Source organism: Emys orbicularis, chromosome 5, assembly GCF_028017835.1.
Source record: "Emys orbicularis isolate rEmyOrb1 chromosome 5, rEmyOrb1.hap1, whole genome shotgun sequence".
In the NCBI taxonomy this organism is placed as follows: Eukaryota; Metazoa; Chordata; order Testudines; family Emydidae; genus Emys; species Emys orbicularis.
This window is the reverse complement of record NC_088687.1, coordinates 110,444,987-110,465,413: the sequence shown is the minus strand read 5'-3', so window position 1 is coordinate 110,465,413 and position 20,427 is coordinate 110,444,987. Positions and strand designations below refer to the sequence as shown.

General features: G+C 44.5%; 1 protein-coding gene across 1 annotated transcript in view; it reads right to left on the bottom strand.

The window, feature by feature from the left end:
- Nucleotides 1-17,227, bottom strand: part of SEPSECS (Sep (O-phosphoserine) tRNA:Sec (selenocysteine) tRNA synthase) — a 50,497-nt gene extending 33,270 nt beyond the window's left edge. The window contains exons 1-4 of the mRNA XM_065405379.1: nucleotides 17,114-17,227; nucleotides 6,571-6,725; nucleotides 2,465-2,583; nucleotides 2,216-2,374 (exon numbers count right to left, since the gene is read on the bottom strand). Coding sequence (XP_065261451.1) covers nucleotides 2,216-2,374; nucleotides 2,465-2,583; nucleotides 6,571-6,725; nucleotides 17,114-17,227 — 547 coding nt within the window. The remainder of the gene's footprint in view (nucleotides 1-2,215; nucleotides 2,375-2,464; nucleotides 2,584-6,570; nucleotides 6,726-17,113) is intronic.
- Between the last annotated feature and the right edge of the window lie 3,200 nt (nucleotides 17,228-20,427).

The window sequence follows — 20,427 nt, the reverse complement described above, 5'->3', positions numbered from 1 at the left end:
AAATTAGCCCCCATCATATTGTATGTATAGTTGGGGTTATTTTTTCCAATGTGCATTACTTTACATTTATCCACATTAAATTTCATTTGCCATTTTGATGCCCAATCACTTAGTTTTGTGAGATCTTTTTGAAGTTCTTCACAATCTGCTTTGGTCTTAACTATCTTGAGCAGTTTAGTATCATCTACAAACTTTGCCACCTCACTGTTTACCCCTTTCTCCAGATCATTTATGAATAAGTTGAATAGGATTGGTCCGAGGACTGACCCTTGGGGAACACCACTAGTTACCCCTCTCCATTCTGAGAATTTACCATTAATTCCTACCCTTTGTTCCTGGTCTTTTAACCAGTTCTCAATCCATGAAAGGACCTTCCCTTTTATCCCATGACAGCTTAATTTACGTAAGAGCCTTTGGTGAGGGACCTTGTCAAAGGCTTTCTGGAAATCTAAGTACACTATGTGCACTGGATCCCCCTTGTCCACATGTTTGTTGACCCCTTCAAAGAACTCTAATAGATTAGTAAGACACGATTTCCCTTTACAGAAACCATGTTGACTATTGCTCAACAGTTTGTTTTTCTATGTGTCTGACAATTTTATTCTTAACTATTGTTTCAACTAATTTGCCCGGTACCGACGTTAGACTTACCGGTCTGTAATTGCCGGGATCACCTCTAGAGCCCTTTTTAAATATTGGTGTTACATTAGCTAGGGCCATTGCTTGAGGAATTATCCAATTGCACAAGTCCATAGTGCCACAAGTAAGTTTTTTTCAGTACATGACAAAATGGCATCATTTAAAACCTACAGAGTTACTGAAAAGTTCAATTATGCATGTTAACTATATGAACAGGGCTGCAACTTAAGGCTCTATTATTATTAAAATTCAAAACACAGTCTCATTTGAAAATTACTACTTTGATACTTAAAATATGGTGTGATTTTGTAGAACCATATATTTTCCTCCACAGTGGATCTAGCAAGTCTAGAAGTTTCACTACTTTTAGCCTCCATACTTTGTGTACCAATTAACATGTAAAGAAAAAGGAACCACAGTGTTCTGTGTTTCTTTTTCCACCATCAGTTTTAACTGAATGGCACGCAAACACTTTAAATTACTTTATTTTTTCTAACATCCCCAAGCAAAATAAGGATTAAAAAGTGACTTCCTAGTATGGAAGGAAGTCATGTGATCCATCTATATCTGGTCACCTCTTTCTGTAGCATTTGTACCCTTTTCATTATTTATAATTTATTTAAATTTCATACATCCCAAGTTGTCAGTTTTAGCAGTCCATTTCACATATTATTTTCCATCTATGCAAAGAAGTTTGTACTGAACTCCCATCAAGCCTGCTCCTGCTCCCAGTGCAATCAATGGGAATTTTCCTATTGACATCTAAGGGAGTAGGATTGAGTTGACCGAGCTAAATTCCTCAATTTCCACTCTAGCATGGCAGTATCAGTGTGGGTCTTCCCTCCTTGGATTAACAACATGCCTCGGCTCTGTCATGGAGGAATGAAATTGTGAAGTGAGCCCCTGTCCACAAGAACTTGGACTAGACAATCTGAAACCATCATATTGCTATGACTTAGTCACTGTTGACCTTGGCTGGTTTCAGACTGTGAGGTAGGGGTAAGAGACTCTGCTTCCAATTGCTAATCCAATACTTGCTTCTTCTTTTTTTGGAGACACTATTCTTTCATTAATTTGGTGCCATCCATCTTATTTAAATCATCAAAGTTTTGAACAACTCAGTTATGCCTCTTCTTACGCTCTTTTTTCCTAATATAAATCTATTTTTCTTAACCTCTCCTCTGTATATAACCAGGTATTACAGATATCTTAAATAAATAAATCACATTCCATACAATTAGTTATGTTCAGAGAATGCTATGGCTGCCTACTTAAATACTCGACTGTCGTCCTCTGCTGAACTATTTCCAGTTCTTCAGTCTCTTGTAATATGGTGCCTGAAGTTGAGCATGACATTCTAGACACGTTCCTCACTTTCTTTTTGTGCAGAGTGATATCATCGTTCTCTCTCTACTCTTTTACATAACTCCATATTCTATTTGGATTTCTACACTTGTCTATTTTATTGTTTCCAGACACCAAGTTTATGAATCCAGTACCACTATCAACAGGATAGTTTTAAACATGTGTAGTTAGAATGCTACATTGCATGGTCAATCCACCTTCTTCCTCTTACCTGCAGTTATCATAGATTTAAAGCAGGATTTCTGATCTATGCGTGGCCAAATAATATACTTTGCCTTTGGTCTCTTGTGCCGCAGTGTTAAGAAACACAGGGTTAGACTCATGCCAGTTGCCATAGGAACCACAAAGCAATTGGTCACTGTCCGGACACCTGTATATAAAAACAAACCAGGTAGTAGCATAAAGTATTTGCTAACTGCCATATGCACCCACATAAGAAAAATATTAGTTTCATACCTACCAGCCAGCTTTATAATGTCCAGAACTATTGAATTAGTAAGTTTGTTCAAAAGGCTAGAACCTGCAGCTTTAGGCTGGACAGCAGAAATATCCCCTGACCTCCCAATGCCATGGATTAACCTGAACAAAAGAGGTTGAAAACATATAGTAAGAATTTTTCAAGCCCTAAAGCAATATTTCTTGTTTTCTGAAGAGCATTTGGTTTGATAAACATTAATAAAATGTCTTATCCAATGCAACGCCAAAATCAGATAATGAATTACAATACCCTATAATATTAACATGAAATTGGACTATTTCAGAGATTCTAGGACTGGAAGGGACCTCGAGAGGTCATCGAGTCCAGTCCCCTGCCCGCATGGCAGGACCAAATACTGTCTAGACCATCCTTGACAGACATTTATCTAACCTACTCTTAAATACCTCCAGAGATGGAGATTCCACAACCTCCCTAGGCAATTTATTCCAGTGTTTAACCACCCTGACAGTTAGGAACTTTTTCCTAATGTCCAACCTAGACCTCCCTTGCTGCAGTTTAAGCCCATTGCTTCTTGTTCTATCCTCAGAGGCTAAGGTGAACAAGTTTTCTCCCTCCTCCTTATGACACCCTTTTAGATACCTGAAAACTGCTATCATGTCCCCTCTCAGTCTTCTCTTTTCCAAACTAAACAAACCCAATTCTTTCAGCCTTCCTTCATAGGTCATGTTCTCAAGACCTTTAATCATTCTTGTTGCTCTTCTCTGGACCCTTTCCAATTTCTCCACATCTTTCTTGAAATGCGGTGCCCAGAACTGGACACAATACTCCAGCTGAGGCCTAACCAGAGCAGAGTAGAGCGGAAGAATGACTTCTCGTGTCTTGCTCACAACACACCTGTTAATACATCCCAGAATCATGTTTGCTTTTTTGCAACAGCATCACACTGTTGACTCATATTTAGCTTGTGGTCCACTATAACCCCTAGATCCCTTTCTGCCGTACTCCTTCCTAGACAGTCTCTTCCCATTCTGTATGTGTGAAACTGATTTTTTCTTCTTAAGTGGAGCACTTTGCATTTGTCTTTGTTAAACTTCATCCTGTTTAACTCAGACCATTTCTCCAATTTGTCCAGATCATTTTGAATTATGACCCTGTCCTCCAAAGTAGTTGCAATCCCTCCCAGTTTGGTATCATCCGCAAACTTAATAAGCGTACTTTCTATGCCAATATCTAAGTCGTTAATGAAGATATTGAACAGAGCCGGTCCCAAAACAGACCCCTGCGGAACCCCACTCGTTATGCCTTTCCAGCAGGATTGGGAACCATTAATAACAACTCTCTGAGTACGGTTATCCAGCCAGTTATGCACCCACCTTATAGTAGCCCCATCTAAATTGTATTTGCCTAGTTTGTCGATAAGAATATCATGCGAGACCGTATCAAATGCCTTACTAAAGTCTAGGTATACCACATCCACAGCTTCTCCCTTACCCACAAGACTCGTTATCCTATCAAAGAAAGCTATCAGATAGGTTTGACATGATTTGTTCTTTACAAATCCATGCTGGCTGTTCCCTATCACCTTACCACCTTCCAAGTGTTTGCAGATGATTTCCTTAATTACTTGCTCCATTATCTTCCCTGGCACAGAAGTTAAACTAACTGGTCTGTAGTTTCCTGGGTTGTTTTTATTTCCCTTTTTATAGATGGGCACTATATTTCACTCACTTCTGTACAGTAAAGCCATCAAAAACAACATCTTGTTAAACAGAGTAACTGAGAAGGCCTATAATAGTGATTCCTTTATCCACCAGGAAGATTTATCGGAAGAAAGGGCTGTGAAATTTCAGCAATGCTTGATATCCCTCAGATTATGCTACAAATGCTAGCACACTTTGCACACACTGCAGCCATGTTTTTTGAAGAATAAAAATCAGGATTATACAATGCAATGTACACCCATGGGATTTTACAGATGCTGTGCCTGATAAACATTTCACAACAACAGAGCAATGAAGTGGTTTACATATGCTTTGTTAAAAATACATTTTAAAACATTTATGTTAATACACGCTCTGTTTCCCTCCACATTTTGTCTCTACGCACCCTGCATTCTACTACCTCCTACTTCTCATTCGGTGCAGTCCCATCTTTCTTCGCATTCTTGCATCTTTCTGATACCACTCAAATTACATTTATAATTGTGGAATATTATTTAGCACCTCTCAGGCTTGAAAGATCATATAACCCTTTCTGAACTACACACTTACACAAATAACTTCACCCACTGGTGAAATGCAGCAGCTGCCTACGAAAGCTCAGCAACAGTATACAACTACTGATGACTTGAATTCCATTTTTGTCTTGGGGACAGCGAGGACTCCAGCCATATACATCCTCTCACTGAAAAGCAGATGGACTGGAGGGAACTCAGAACTTTTAGGGGGGTGGCTTTATATCTGAAGCTTTTTTCTCCCACTTCCAGTGTAGTTACAGCAATAATTAATTGGTTTGATAATTGAAAAATTTGCACATAATCCTCACTTTATAATTACAAAAATGCTTTGTTCCCCTGCTATGCCCTCAATATCTTTCCCTTAACTGGACCCCCTTTTCTCAGTCTACATGTTCCCTATCTCTTTCCTAGTCTGGGTCTCTAGATGCTATGCTCACTCTGCCCATTCATTTTGTTTTTAATATGGCTGAGAAGGAGAGAGTGCTCTCAAACCACTGCCTGACACTTCCCTCCTTTCTTTTACTTACCTATCTAATTGGCAGGAGAATGGAGTGGGGATGGAATTGAGGACTCCTCTTAGAAGAATTCCTTCTCTCTCCCACTAATGAAGCTAGTAGGTATAAGTGGTACATAAGGCGACAGAACTGTCTCAGCCCAACAACAGCTAAGTGACATCCTCAGCTCTGTCACCTGCAATATGTTCAACTCCTAGTCTACCACATTCATTTAGAAAAGCCAGATAGCAGCATTTTTGGAAGGAGAAAGATGCTCTGAAGATGCCCCTGATCCCATAGCTCAATCAAGCCAGAGACTGACTACAGAATTAAGTAGATGGAATGGGAGAAAGAAGACAGAGGTGATGCCTCCAGGTCTGTTCTCCATTAGAACAATTCAAGAAGAATTGCAGGGGCCTTTGAAAACTGCTAGATCCCTATGATCAAGCAGTAAATTTAAGAACTGCAATTTAGAACAAGAAGTGAAGGAAAATACCATATTTAGTTGCAATTGCAAAAGGAATTTAGTTCCCTGGTTTTCTTTGGAGGTCTCCCATTATAAAACTGGATGGGCCAAACTGAGCTTACTTGTGAAAGTGGAATTTACTAGAATACTGGTCTTCAATATGTCCTTGTGCCAACATATCTGAGATGGGGATTCCAGTAAATTTCACTCTGCTGACATTACAGATGAAATAACAATAGAAGGCAGACAATTGGCATAGGACAGCAACCCAAAATAGTGGATCTAGATAAAGCAAGGTCTACAGAGTCTCTAAAATTCAATATCCAAAGCAGCCATCAAATCTCAGAAGACTCAGGACTTCAAGCTATTAGAAGCCCTCCCTGTCCGATAGCTGTACCTCCTTTGAATCATTTTTAATGGATTTGGTTTATGGTCATGTCAATTAATCTCGGTCATGAGTTAATAATTACAACAATCAATATGCAGGTATTTGGATGCAAGGGATCTTTTCCAATTAGTTATAATATTTAGAAGAAAGAAGACGTTTTGAATAATATACAGATGAGTTAATGATGTACTCTGTAAACTGACAAGACAAGAAACACAGAAGTTATTTTTTAACCAGAGAAGTCTCTTCTTCGTCTTGCTTTGTCATGTGATCAATTCAAAAGTTTGCATTTCTAACAATCACAATTTCCTGAAGAGCGAAGTTGTGAGAACATAGTGAAAGAGGAGATGATTTTAACAAAAAAATCTTGTTAAACTTCTCAATGATTTGCTAATGGAAAATATGATATATGAAACTGATGTAATTGTCCGTAATGAAATTTTGTTTTTCAAATGCTTTCAAACTCTCTGATAACAAGATATTAAAATAAGCCCTTTACAAACATAATAAAACAGTAGCATTAAAATTCCTTGTCAGACTTACCTGTAATGCCGACGGGCAACCATTCCTGAAGCCACTCTTCCTTCCCTCTCACCCACACCACAGTTGCCCAGAAAATTGTTGCTATCCATAATGGCAAGTTCATGAAGAAAGAGTTCGATGGTACTTTCATCCCATCCATCTTCAGGACACTTGCCCTTCAGAAGGAATTATAATTACAATAAAAATACTGCCTAGGCTTGGATAATTAAAATTGATAAGATTTCTTTAAGTAGATTTTTTTTGTTAATTTTAGTATCTTCTTTAGTGCACTGAGCAGATTTAAATAATTAAAGAAATCTAGTCTCCCCTTCCTAGAATGTGAAATTGGAACATTTAATAATAAAAGCTACATAATAAACTGCTTCTACACTCAATGCAATTTGATATTAATGTTCCCAGAAAGAATAAATTTAAGATGTATTTGTCTCCAAGTACAGCATTTTAGGATGCATAAGCAGAAGCAGCAAAGAGCAGTTAGGAAGTTTCTTACTAGGGTCCAGAGTGACCTAGACAAATTGGAGGATTGGGCTAAAAGAAATCTGATGAGGTTCAACAAGGACAAGTGCAGAGTCCTGCACTCATGACAGAAGAATCCCATGCACTGCTACAGGCTGGGGACCGACTGGCTAAGCAACAGTTCTGCAGAAAAGGACCTGGGTATTACAGTGGACGAGAAGCTGGATATGAGTCAACAGTGTGCGCTTATTGCCAAGAAGGCTAATGGCATATTGGGCTCCATTAGTAGGAGCATTGCCAGCAGATCGAGTGAAGTGATTATTCCCCTCTATTTGGCACTGGTCAGGCCACATCTGGAATATTGCGTCCAGTTTGGGCCCCCCACTACATAAATGATTTGGACAAATTGGTGAGAGTCCAGCAGAGGGCAATGAAAATGATTGGGGGATGGGGCCCATGATTTATGAGGAGAGGCTAAGCCCAGTTCCCTTATTTAATTTGCAGAAATGAAGAGTGAGGGGGGATTTGATAGCAGCCTTCAACTACCTGAAAGGGGGTTCCAAAGAGGATGGAGCTCGGCTGTTCTGTGGTGGCAGATGACAGAACAAGGAGCAATGGTCTCATGTTGCAGTGGCGGAGGTCTAGGTTGGATATTAGGAAAAACTATTTCACTATGAGGGTGGTGAAGCAGTGGAATGGGTTACCTAGGGAGGTGCTAGAATCGCCATCCATAGAGGTTTTAAGGCCCAGCTTGACAAAGCTCTGGCTGGGATGATTTAGTTGGTGTTGGTCCTGCTTTGAGCAGGGGGTTGGACTAGATGACCGCCTGAGGTCTCTTCCAACCCTAATCTATGATTCTGAGATTCACCTTATGAAGGATATACAGTATATTTGGTGTACGACATGTAGTTTTAGTCCATTAGTGCTATAACACTGATCAAGAGGCATGGAGAAGATAAAGTAAAAGACAACTAGGATAACAAAGTAAAGAATACTAATAATCAAAGAAAGTTAAAAGTAATTTCAGGTACTACATATTTTCCTACTTATTTTTTCTCTTGTTACTGTTTAAAAAAAAAAAAAAAAAAGACCCACTAAAGCAAGAGAAACGGACTATTTATTCAGGGGAACCAGTGAGACTGACCAAACAAAAACTGCAGCCAAATGTTCTTTGCATTCCTTTGTGTAGTATACTTACCTTTGTAAACTGCTTAGATCAGGGGTTCTCAAACTTCATTGCACCCCTTTCTGACAACAAAAATTGCTACATGACCCAGGGGGGAGAGGGGGCAAAGCCAAAGCCCAAGGGCTTCAGCCCCAGGCGGGGGTGGGGACTGTAACCTGAGCCCTGCCCGCCACCCAGGGCTGAAGCCCAAGGGCTCTGGCTTTGGGTGTGGGGCTTGGGCTTCAGCCCTGGGCCCCAGCAAGTCTAACATCAACCCTGGCGAACAGGCTCGCAACCCACTTTGGGGTCATGACTCAGTTTGAGAACCGCTGGCTTAGATGAAAAGCACTCAGAAAACACAAAGCATTACTACACCACAACGAATAGCTATGCAACACCTATTCTCTTCTTTCTGTATGTTATTAAACACTAAAAAAAGAGTGTATCTTCCACTAGTCTCCATCAATAATCTTAGTTATTTGTCACAATAACAGGAAAAAAATGTAGACAAATGAGTGTCCATTTAAATGATCAGAAAATTAGGTCTGATCAACGAGAAAAGAGTAAGGGAGGCATCTCAATATTCCACATTAATAACAGGAAGACTCATTTCTAATTACTAATTTCAGAATATTATAGAACAAAAATAATAAAAATCAAGGGTAATGAATCACAACACATACTTGTACCATATATTTTACAAGTGTAATTTCATTTCAATTATAAATAATACTTTATAGTAGGTTAGTAAATATTTAGTAATGTACAGGGCTTGAAAAATTCATTCAACCACTTGCCAGTGGCAGATTGAGAGCTTTTCCTGGCAAATGTGGGGCCTAAGCCATTAATTTTTATAGAATTTTAACTTTCATTTAAGGCCTGGTCTACACTACATGGTAGGTTGACACAAGGCAGCTTATGTCGACCTAGCTATGGATGTGTCTTCACTTAAATTTGGCTCCCACTGACGTAAGTGCCCTACTATGCTGATTTAATAACACCATCTCCCCCAAGCAGTGTAGAGTCATGGTCAATGTAATTAGGTCCATGTAGTGAGAGTGTAGACATGGTGTCACTTATGTAGACCATTACTGGCCTCCTGCAGCTGTCCCACAATGCCCCAAACTGACCACTCTGGTTACCGTTGTGAACTCTGCTGCCCAGGAGTCAGGTAGACAGGAAGCTCCCCCCCCGCCGCCTTTAAAGCCATGCAAATTTTTGAAATTTCTTTTCCTGGTGGCACAGCTTGGCGAGCACAGCTAGAAGCTCTCCACTGTTGAGCGTAATTGCCCAGCTGACCATGCCGGCTATATGTTCCAGATGAGCTCCTGCCTGGAACAGACAGGAGATACTGGATCTCCTAGGCCTGTGGGGAGAAGATGCTGTGCAGACACAGTTCTGATCCAGCCATAGAAATGTGGACATCTATGAGCAGATTGCTCAGGAGAGACCAGCAGCAGTGCCACGTGGAAGCCAAGGTGCTCCGGCAGGCATAGCAGAAGCCCAGGGAGGCCAACAATTGATCTGGTGCCAAGCTGAAGACCTACCATTTTTACAAAGAGCTACATGCCATCCTCAGCGGAGACACCCCCACCACCCCCAAGAGCCCCGTGAATACTTCCGAAGAGCCCGAGTCACAAACCCCTGCCATGAACAGCGAGACGGAGAAAGGTAGACGAGGAGGAGGAGGAGTGTGGGGAACAGACAACCGGGTGATCCAGTTGTGCGGTGAGCCAAGACCTGTTTTTGACTCCACCACAGTCCGGTCATTCCCGACAGTCAAACACCGGCGAGTCTGATGCAGGGGAAGGAACCTCTGTAAGTATGCAGTTTGCTTTGAAATTACAGGAATGGAACCCCCAAAGCAGCAGGACATCTGTGGATTCGCTCTTTTTTACTTGTGCTAAAAGAGGTAGTGAAGCAACCAAGAGAGGCAGAGTTGCTATATGCTTTTCATTCCCCACTAGAGTTAGGCAGAGGGGGCCAAGTGGAGCAGTTTGTTTATGAACACCAGGATGTCTCATTAATTCTCTGTAGAGATCTTGATGAAACTTTCATGGAGGTACTCTGCAATCCTCTGCCAAAGGTTTCTGGGAAGGGCTGCCTTGTTTCTTCCGCCACGGTAGGACACTTTCCCACGCCACTCAGTGATTACTTCAGCAGGCATCATTGCAGTACATAGGTTATCAGCATGTGAACCTGGGCAGCAACAGGACACCAGCAGAAGCTGTGCTCTCTCTGCCCCTGTTACCTTCAGGAGTGAGATAGCTAAAATCACCACCACCTGTGCAAAACGGTGCCAGCATTCAGTTCCATTGCCCTATACTACTAGAATCACGCAAGCAAGCTATTCCTCAGCCCCCGAAGTACCATACTCACCATGGCTGGTGCTGTGACTGGCGCTGTGCTCTATCACTCCCAAGCAGAAGTGAGAATGTAGTGCTTACAACTTTTGGGGAGTAAGGGGAGTGAGTTCAGCATCTTGAGTTTCAATTTCTATCGTGAATAACTGACAATGTGTGACTATGTGTGCTGTATCTGCAGCTGCTGCCATTGCGGCCTTCAGGGTCTCTCCCTCCACACCCGCAGAACGCCTGAGCCAGAAAAGGAGAAGAAAGAAAAGGACTCGGGATGACATGTTCCAGGAGATTCTGCAAGCCAGTGCTGCTTTACAGAACTAGCACAGGTCCTGGAGGATCACCCTTGCAGACAGCATGGAGAAGCACAGAGTGGAGAGGAGAAAGGTGCAGGAAAAGGAGAGGGATGTGCAACAGCAGATGCTTGCGCTTCTCAGACAGCGAACAGAGATGCTGCAGCTGGTGGTGGATCTGAAGGTTCAACAATCCTGTGTTCGCCTCCCTCTGCAGCCCACTGAAAACTGCATATTGGGACCTCCCTATTACCCCCCTTCAACATTCCACGTGGCATCAGGGATCGGTGCAGTACCTTTACCACTGCACCCGGGGGGAAATTAAAGAAAATCACAGCTTTACATACACTGACCTGTGAAAGCCACAGTTGGTGTACCTGAAAAGGAAATGACTGTTGTTTCTACTTAATAAATTAAGGGAACAGAACTTATGAAGTTTTAAATGTTTTTTAATTGCCTGGTTCATGTTACAGAATAAAATTGTATGTTTGGAATAAAATTCATCTTTATTAGTTCACGGCATATGCTGGCTGGTGCTGAGCAGGTTTGGCAGCAACCAATTCCCCATTACTGCACTATCATTCACAAGCAATATTAACAGGTGCATTGACAATTTTATACTTGACCAAATTCACAGTCCATTTTGGTCAATTTCATGGTCATACGATTTTTAAAATTGTAGATTTAATGATTTCAGCTATTTAAATCTGAAATTTCATGGTGTTGTAATTGTAGGGGTCCTAACCCAAAAACGAATGGGGGGGGGGGGGGGAGTTGCAGTACTGCCACCCTTACTTCTGCAGTGCTGCCTGCAGAGCTGGGTCCTCAGTCAGCAGCTGCCAGTCTCTGGCTGCCAGCTCTGAAGGCAGCAGCACAGAAGGTGGCATGGTTTGGTATCACCACCCTTACTTCTGTGCTGCTGCTGGCAGAGCACTGCCTTCAGAGCTGTGTACCTGGCCAACAGCTGCCTAGCTCTGAAGGCAGTGCAGAAGTAAGGGTGGCAATACCGCGACACCACCCCCCCAGATAACCCTGTGACCCATTGCAAGTCCCTTTTGGGCAGGACCCCCAATTTGAGAAAAGTTGGGCTTCCCCATGAAAACTGCATAGTACAGGGTAAAAGCACACAAAAGACCAGATTTCACAGAGGGAGACCAGATTTCATGGTCCATGACATGTTTTTCATGGCCATGAATTTGGTAGGACCCTAGTTATACTGCTACATACATAGCAATCACTGCAAGATTCATTTGGGGCTGCAAAAGAGCAAGGCCATGTAGAGAACACTACAGCAAAACATATTACTCTGTCTCACTGTTAATGTTCTTTTAAAGTCTCCCTGAGCCATATAGCTCCATGTTGAGCTCTTCTAATAGCCCTTGTAGCTGGCTGTTCAAATTCAGCAGATAGCCGCTTCATTTCCACCCTCCACCCCGGTGGAAACTTTCCCCGCTTTGTTTTACAGATATTATACAGGACACAGCAGGCAGTTATAACCATTCAGCTATTTTTCTCCCTAAGGCCCAAACGTATAAGTAAACAATGCCAGTGACCCTTCAGACAACCAAAGGCACATTCAACTGTCATTCTGCACCTGCTGAGCCTGTAGTTGAAGCACTTCTTGATGCTGTTGAGGTGGTCAGTGAATAACTTCATGAGCCATGGGAGCAAGATATAGGCTGGGTCACCCAGGATCACTATTGGCATTTCATCATTCCCAATGGTAATTGCCAGTTGGGAAAGAAAGTCCCTGCAGCTTTCTGAACAGTCCTGTGTTCTTAAAGATGTACGCGTCATGCACCTTCCCTGACCAGCCCACACTGATGTCAGTAAAGCTTCCCCAGTGATCAATCAGCACTTGTATAACCATAGGAAAGTAGCCCTCTCTGTCAATGTACTCTGTGGCAAGGTGGTCTGGTGCTAAAATAGGAATATGCATGCCATCTATCGTCTCATTCCAGTTCAGGGACCCCACTGCTGCAAAACATCCATCATGTCCTGCACATTGCCGAGAGTCAGTCATGCGTAGCAAGAGATGATTAATGGCCCTGCACATTTGCATGACAACAGCCCCTGTGGTGGATTTCCCAACTCCAAATTCATTTCTGACTACCTGGTAGCAATCTGGCATTGCAAGTTTCCACGGTGCAATTGTCACTCACTTCTCAACTGTCAGTGCAGCTCTCATTTTGGCATCCCTGCACTGGAGGGCTAGGAAGAGCTCTGCACACAGATCCAGAATGTGGCCTTGCACATCCGAAAGTTCTGCAGCCCCTGCTCATCATGCCATACCATAATGATGCAATCCCACCAGTCAGTGCTTGTTTCTCAGGCCCAGAACCAACACTCCATCTCCAACTGCTCCATGAATTCCACCAACAATCTTGAATTGGTTCTTTCTATGTCCCAGAGCAATCTAGCCTCCAAGGAATCATCATATTCCCCGTGGCTCCTCTTGCAGCTCTGTAAATACTGCAGGATCACATGCCCTGTGCTTGCCATGCTCGTGACAAGAGTGCAGAGCTGTGCAGACTCCATGCTTCTGTCAGAGATGGCGGACAGCGAGGAGGGACACACAGGTTTGTGGAATTTTGAAAAGGCATGAAAATTATGGGATGCAGATGAAATTATGGAATGGAGAACAATGCATTATGGGAAATTGACTCCATGCTCCTAGTCACCCCTGAGTGACTTGTTTTGGTCCTATCAGGCATTGCAAGAACTTCCCAAAAGACCCTGCACTGGATGGTGGTGAGTTGCACAGTGGGATACTTACCCATAGTGCATTGCACTCTATCAATACAAGAGCTCCTGATAAGAATGCACACACAAGCAATGTAATAACTGCAGTGGCTTTATACAGATGTAACTTACGTTGACATAATTGTGTAGCGTAGACATGGGCTAAGTGCTAAAAGCAGAGATTTTATGGTTACAGTCTGCCAAATGTAAACTGACAAAGTGCTGCCTTCCTCAGGGCTTGTCAGTCCCTGATTAACTCCATCCAGAAAAAGATGCCTTATTTCTTAACCCAGGTCTGTAAACAAGCCCTTTAATCTCCAGACAGAGTACACCTGTGAGGCTCACAATTTTACCAAGCATCACAAGAATTAAATTAAAAGACTCTGGTCAGTTTCACGATTGATACTCAGAACCCTATGAGCAACAGTGAAACCATCACAAACCATTTTAGTGTTAGGCTGCTGCTTGTGAAAGCCATGAGCAGCAGCAAGGTCACTGGAGTTATTCACAGCAGAGTAGTGAGAAAGGACTTGAGAAACATTACTCCTACTGTATTTTTAGGTCTATCTCAGGCCCCTTTCTCAATGGCAGCAAGACAGCTCAGGGGTGGGAGAAGGGTAGAGTTTTGAAGAACCAACCCTTACAGCCACTGTGAGTGTTCTGAAAGGGAGGAGAGAAAGCTCCTTCCCACTTCCAGGAGTTAGGGGGAAGGGCATTTCAAATATATCAGACCCATTCTAAGAAGAGGTTAATCTGAAATAGGGAGCCCTCAAGTCGGACCTAGGGACAACAAACCAGTAAAATCTGAGCAGCAGATAGAGGCTATGCTTTTCACAGGGCACTGGCTCTAGACCTTGCCTGTTGGACATCCCCTCATTTGGCTTTTGTACATCTTGCTTGTAAGCATCTAATAATTTTTTTCAAGTGGTCATAGTAGATTTTGCAAAAATAATGAAGTAAATCCACACTAGAAACGTTACAGCGGAACAGCTGCACCACTGTAGCAGAGAGACTTAGGCCACATCTACACTACAAAATTATGTCAACCAGTTATTAAATCTTTTGTGCGTGTGCCCACGTGGCTTCGTGTGTTGGTAGTGCGCGTCCTCACCAGAAGCGCTTGTATTGATAGTATTGTCAGCGTGGGGCATTTTGGGACAGAATCTGGAGGCCAGTAACAGTTGACGTAAGCAACGCAGTGTCTACACTGACACTGCATTGACCTAATTACATCCCCTGTAACTCTATGCCGCTCACAGAGGTGTTACTAAATCAGCGTAGAGAGGCACTTACATCAGCAGGAGCCAAATTTAAGTGAAGACACTTCCACAGCTAGGTCAACACAAGACAGCTTATGTCAACCTAACCGTGTAGCATAGACAGGGTTACCATACGTCCGTATTTTCCCAGACATGTCTGGCTTTTTAGTTCTTAAGTCGCCGTCCAGGAGGAATTTTTAAATATCTAAAAACGTCCGGGAAAATACGGCTGTATGGTAACCCTAGGACAGTCCAAAGTCCCGGGGGTGGCAGTGCTTCTTGGGGCAGCTCCCAGTGCCCGCCCGCTGGCAGGAGCCTGCAGTGTGGACGGCCCCTAGGCACAGAGGCGGAGGGGGTCTCCGCGCGCAGCACTGGCTCCCTCCTGCCCAATCAGAGCTGCGGGAGCGGGGCTTGCAGGCGCCGGCAGAGAGCCCTCCGCCGCCCCGACCCTAGGAGCCAGAGGGACCTGCTGGATGCTTCCTGGGAGTCGCCCCAGGTAAGCACCGCCGGGACTCCACACCTCGCTCCCCGGCAGGTCCCTCTGGCTCTTAGGGTTGGGTCAGGTTGGGGGGGCGGAGGGCTCTCTGTGCACTGGTGGCGCATGCCAGCCCCGCTCCGCAGCTCCAGCAGCTCCCATTGGCGCTTTTCCCGGCCAATGGGAGCCACGGAGCTCGCGCTTGTGGCGGGCGCAGCACGTGGAGACCCCTCGGCTGCCCCTGATCCTAGGAGCCAGAGGGACCTCCGGTAGGAGGGGTGAGTAGGCGAGCAGGGTGGGTTGAAGAGGCAAGTGGTGAGGGAGCCAGTGGCTGGCTGGCTGGCTAGGAGGCAAGTGGCGGGCGGGGAGGGTGAAGTGGTGAGCGGCAAGCCAGTGGTGGGCAGGGGGCGACGAAGAGGCGAGTGGCGAGGGAGCCAGCAGCGGGCAGGAGGGTGAGGAGGCGGGTGGTGAGCCAGAGGCAGGCGGGGGAGAAGGGTAATGTGAAAAGGTCAGCGGTGGGCAGCGGGGGTTGAAGAGGCGAGGGAGCCAGCGGCGGGTCGGCGGGCGGGCGGGCGTGAGGAGGCAAGAAGTGTCAAGCCAGCAGCAGGCAGGGGATCTCAGGGTGGGCATGGGGGTTTATGGCAGGGGAGTGAGGTGTGTGGCAGGTGGGAGGAGGCGAGCAGTGGGTGGGGGACTGAGGAGGGACGCAGCAAGCCAGCGGGTGAGGAGGGGTGCGATGGCGGGGCCGAGCAGGGAGGGGGCAGGACCTGGGGCAGAGTGGGGGCAGAGCATGGGAGGAGTGGGGGTGGACTGTGGGCGGGGCCAACCCCCCATGGAGTGTCCTCTTTTTTGAGTGTTCAAATATGGTAACCCTAAGCATAGACTAGGCCTTACTACAGCAATGGGCAAGCTTCTTTGATTGCTGTAATTAATTCACCTCTCTGAGAGGAATTCTTCGGTCGACCTACCAGTGTCTACACTGGGACTCAGACTGGTTTAACTAGGTGTCTCCAGGGAGTGAATTTTTCACACCCCGAGAGATGTAGTTAGATCAACCTAACTTTGTAGTGTAGATGAGTCCCTGGTAATATATGGGCCCCAGCAAAGCACTCTGCTAAGAAACAGGAAGACAGAAACCTCTAACTTGATTGGAGTACATACCAGCAAAGCCCAAGATACACAATGCTGGAGCCAGACAAGGTGCTGGGTGGCTATTTTGGGGGGATATATCAATGCTCCCAGCATGCCTCTCTGCAGGAGATCTGACTAGATGAATATAATGGTTCCTTCTGGCCATAAAAATCAATGCATCTTCCCTGAGGCCCCCCACACCCTACACAAAGGAACAGGTTAAAGGCACCGAGTACAATGACAAGATTCTTCCTATTTCCCAGTTCATCTGCGTCCACCCACACTCTGGAGTTACACTTCGCTTGTAAGCTCTTTGGGGCAAGGGCCAGGAGCTTGTTCTGTGTTTGTACAGCACTTAGCACAACCCAATGGCTGGGCTCCTGTGCGCTACGGGGCAGACAAACCATAACCACGCTGCGTGTCAGCGTATGCCACAGGCGCTCTTGCCCTAAAGGGCCCATGGAAGGGGGGGCAGGGAGCCTTTACTAGGGATCCTCCCCCCAACCCGGGCCAGGTGGCTGAGAGTAGGGACGGGCTGCTCAGCGCCACAGCTCTAATCAGTGCGCACGAGGGAGGGTGCGCGCTGCACAACAGCTGGGGGCCGGGTGCACGCTGAGGGAGCGACCTTGGAACCCCCGGGGCAGTGCGGTAGGAACGACCGTTACCTGCTCCAGCAACACCCGCAGGCGCAGCTCATGCGCGCGCCGGCCCTGCGCCCCCTGCCGCACGTAGGCCGCGTTCACCAGCCTCTCGCTAGCGCCGAAATTCTCACCGTTCATGTCGGAAGAAGTGGGCGGAGAAACTGACAAACACGCTTAGATTCCAGACTCTCCTGCCGCCACCGCGCAGGCGCAACCCCGTGGAACGAGGGGCCGTGATACCACGTGAGATGACACGCTCAACTCCCAGGGAATAAGCAAAAGCAAGTGCGCATGCGCGTGGACAACGTGTGCTGCCGCGCGCCCCGGGGGTGGGTTTGAACACTCCCTTCATGCGCGCGGAGTGTTCTACGCCTATGCCTCGCGGGGGCGCTGCTGTCTCCTCAGCCTGCCCGCGGCCCGCAACGGCCGCAGTCCGCAGAGTGGAGCTGACTGCAGGCAGGTGTTTCCATGCGGAGGTGAGGCGGGCCCCGCACGCCATGCCCTGGCCTGAGTTCAGCCAGACCGACCAAGCGCACCCTGCCGCGGGGGGCCAGGCTGCTCCGCCCGGGCATACTGGCCGCAACACCACTGTAGATGAGCACCACGCAGGGCCTATCATGCTGCGTGTGAGCCTAGGGGCGGCCGCGGAGATCACGGGTCTCCGTGCCTGTGCGCTACGGCGAGTCAGCACTGGGAAGCCATGGCTGCAGGCCCGCGGGTGTACCAACGTCCAGTAAAGATGGGCTCGGGAAGGACCAGTTCGGCCCTCACAGGCCGGTGTAGCGGCACAGACAGCCTGGAAATAACTCACACAGCGCCCTTAGGATGTGGGTTTAGCTTAGGCCTGAATAGCAGGGGCGCGCTGGGCTGTCCTGGAGTGTATTGTGGAGTTGCCGTTTTGTTAAAGCCTACCCGGCCTGAACATATTAGAGAGGTGAAGGGTTTTGTTAACATTGGAAAAGAACCCTTTTCTGTACAAGGGAGGAAAAACAGGATACTGTATTCCTGTATGGACTAGAAATTAACTTAGGTCTTGAGGCTGCTCACACTTCCATAGGTGCAGGAGTACTTGTGGCACCTTAGAGACTAACAAATTTATTAGAGCATAAGCTTTCGTGGGCTACAACCCACTTCTTCGGATGCATATTCTATATGCATATTCTATATGCATCCGAAGAAGTGGGTTGTAGCCCACGAAAGCTTATGCTCTAATAAATTTGTTAGTCTCTAAGGTACCACAAGTACTCCTGTTCTTTTTGCGGATACAGACTAACACGGCTGCTACTCTGAAACCTTCCATAGGTTCTTAACTCTAAGTTTATGATTAGTCCCCCTTTGTGGTTAGTAGGATTTCTTAAAGTTAAAACCATGCATGTTGGGCTGCTGTATGCAGTTCTTCCACCATTATAATTATTTTGGTTAGGGATGTGCTTGTTTACTAAAATACTTACACCAGTACAATCCTTAGTGTGGACACAATTATCAAGGTGCCTTATAATATAGCTGTCCCCATAAGGGAATGGGAATAAACTGAACCACTATAAGCATCGTTATACTGGTATAATTACATCTGTAATAGGGGTGTTTTGAAGCTTTAGCTATACCGGTATAGTTAATGCAGTACAATTTTTGTGTGTAGACAAGCCCTAATAATTGGATTATTGAACCCCTGTGAAAGTTTGTACCCGTTTCACCCCATTCACTACTAGTGCATTTCTACAGCATTTCCAAAGTCAGTTATGTCCTTGAGACAGAAAGACTTAATGGAGAATAAAATAAATATTCAGTTTTTTTTTTTTTTTTTTTTTTTTTAAGAAAACTAAACTGGTTTCATTAGTAGAGAAAGCTGCCTAGCTATCTCAAATCCTTACACAGAAGCCTTACATTTAAGTAATTAAATTACTTGAAACAGCATGATTTCACTCAGAACCTCTACTAGAAGATTCCACATTCATTAAGGCTTTGCCTACACTTGAAATGGTTTGCTGGTATAGTTATACCGGAACAACTATACCAGCAAACCTTCTTAGCTTATGCTGGCAAAAGAGTGCTTTTGCTGGTATAAAGCGACAGAGAGTCCTGTGGCACCTTATAGACTAACATTGGCATGCATCCGACGAAGTGAGTATTCACCCACGAAAGCTTATGCTCCAATACGTCTGTTAGTCTATAAGGTACCACAGGACTCTGTCGCTTTTTACAGTTCCAGACTAACATGGCTACCCCTCTCATACTTTGCTGGTATAGTTTATGTGATTCCCCACCTGCCCAGCCCCCAGACATAACTATGGCAGCAAAACTTTTAAGTGCAGACCAGGCCCAGAACTCCCACTTCAGGACATTGCCAAGCAATTTACAGTATTAAATTATTTTATTGAAACCTCTTCTTAATGCACTCTAAAAACATCCAGAACTAGAGACAGCAGAACCTCTGCAGTTCTATGAGCCCACCTGAAATACTTTAGATGTGTAAAGTATGTACAAAGGCTTTGATCCAGCAACAATATATACTTATCTTTACTTATAAGTTGAAATTTGTGGGATTGCTCACATACTTGGAAGTTAAGCATGTGTGTAAGTATTAGCAGGATTGGGGCCACAGTTTATGCAGAGAAGACTGCATTTTGCATACTTCTGTGTGCCGCTTTAAATTTATTATTATAAAACACCTGACAGCAACAAAATAGATTTTTCACTCTGATTTCATCTGTGGGTAGACAGTTTTGTATTTGGATTACACAAGACTTTATGCATTAAACATCAATTTTTTAGTATTTCAAGTATTAAAATGTATTTGTTTTATTAAATAACTGATGCAATATATTTAATGCCCTATAAGTATTTACTCTTTTATAGGTCTTCCTTTTAGCTTTTTAATACATTTATCTGGAATCTGTATTAAAAGACCTCCTTATTTAAGAAACCACCTTTTCATATTGTCCTGAGTGGTTCCTTATTATATGGTATATCTTGTCTGCAAAGTAAATTTAAATCTAAAACTAAACACAGACAATGCATTGAAACAATGTTTAGGTTGAAGAAGCAAGTAGAAATTAGGTTAAAACTGCTAGAGTAACTTTTATTCAGCCCAGTTCTGTTTACGTGTTTAGTATCACTTCTGTAACTGGTCAGTTTAGTCTGAAGTTTATTAATCAGATTTAGCCATTTTTCAATTTGACTCTTAAGCAGATACTTTTTTTTAAATGGTTAATTATTTGAAATAACGATTTAGTATGAAAATATTTCAAGCTGTGGATTGCTTGTCAACTCTTTACTGTTTTCAGTATTTGACATGTGGAATTCACTGTTAGAAGTGTTTTTGTTTATTGCCTGCGTTT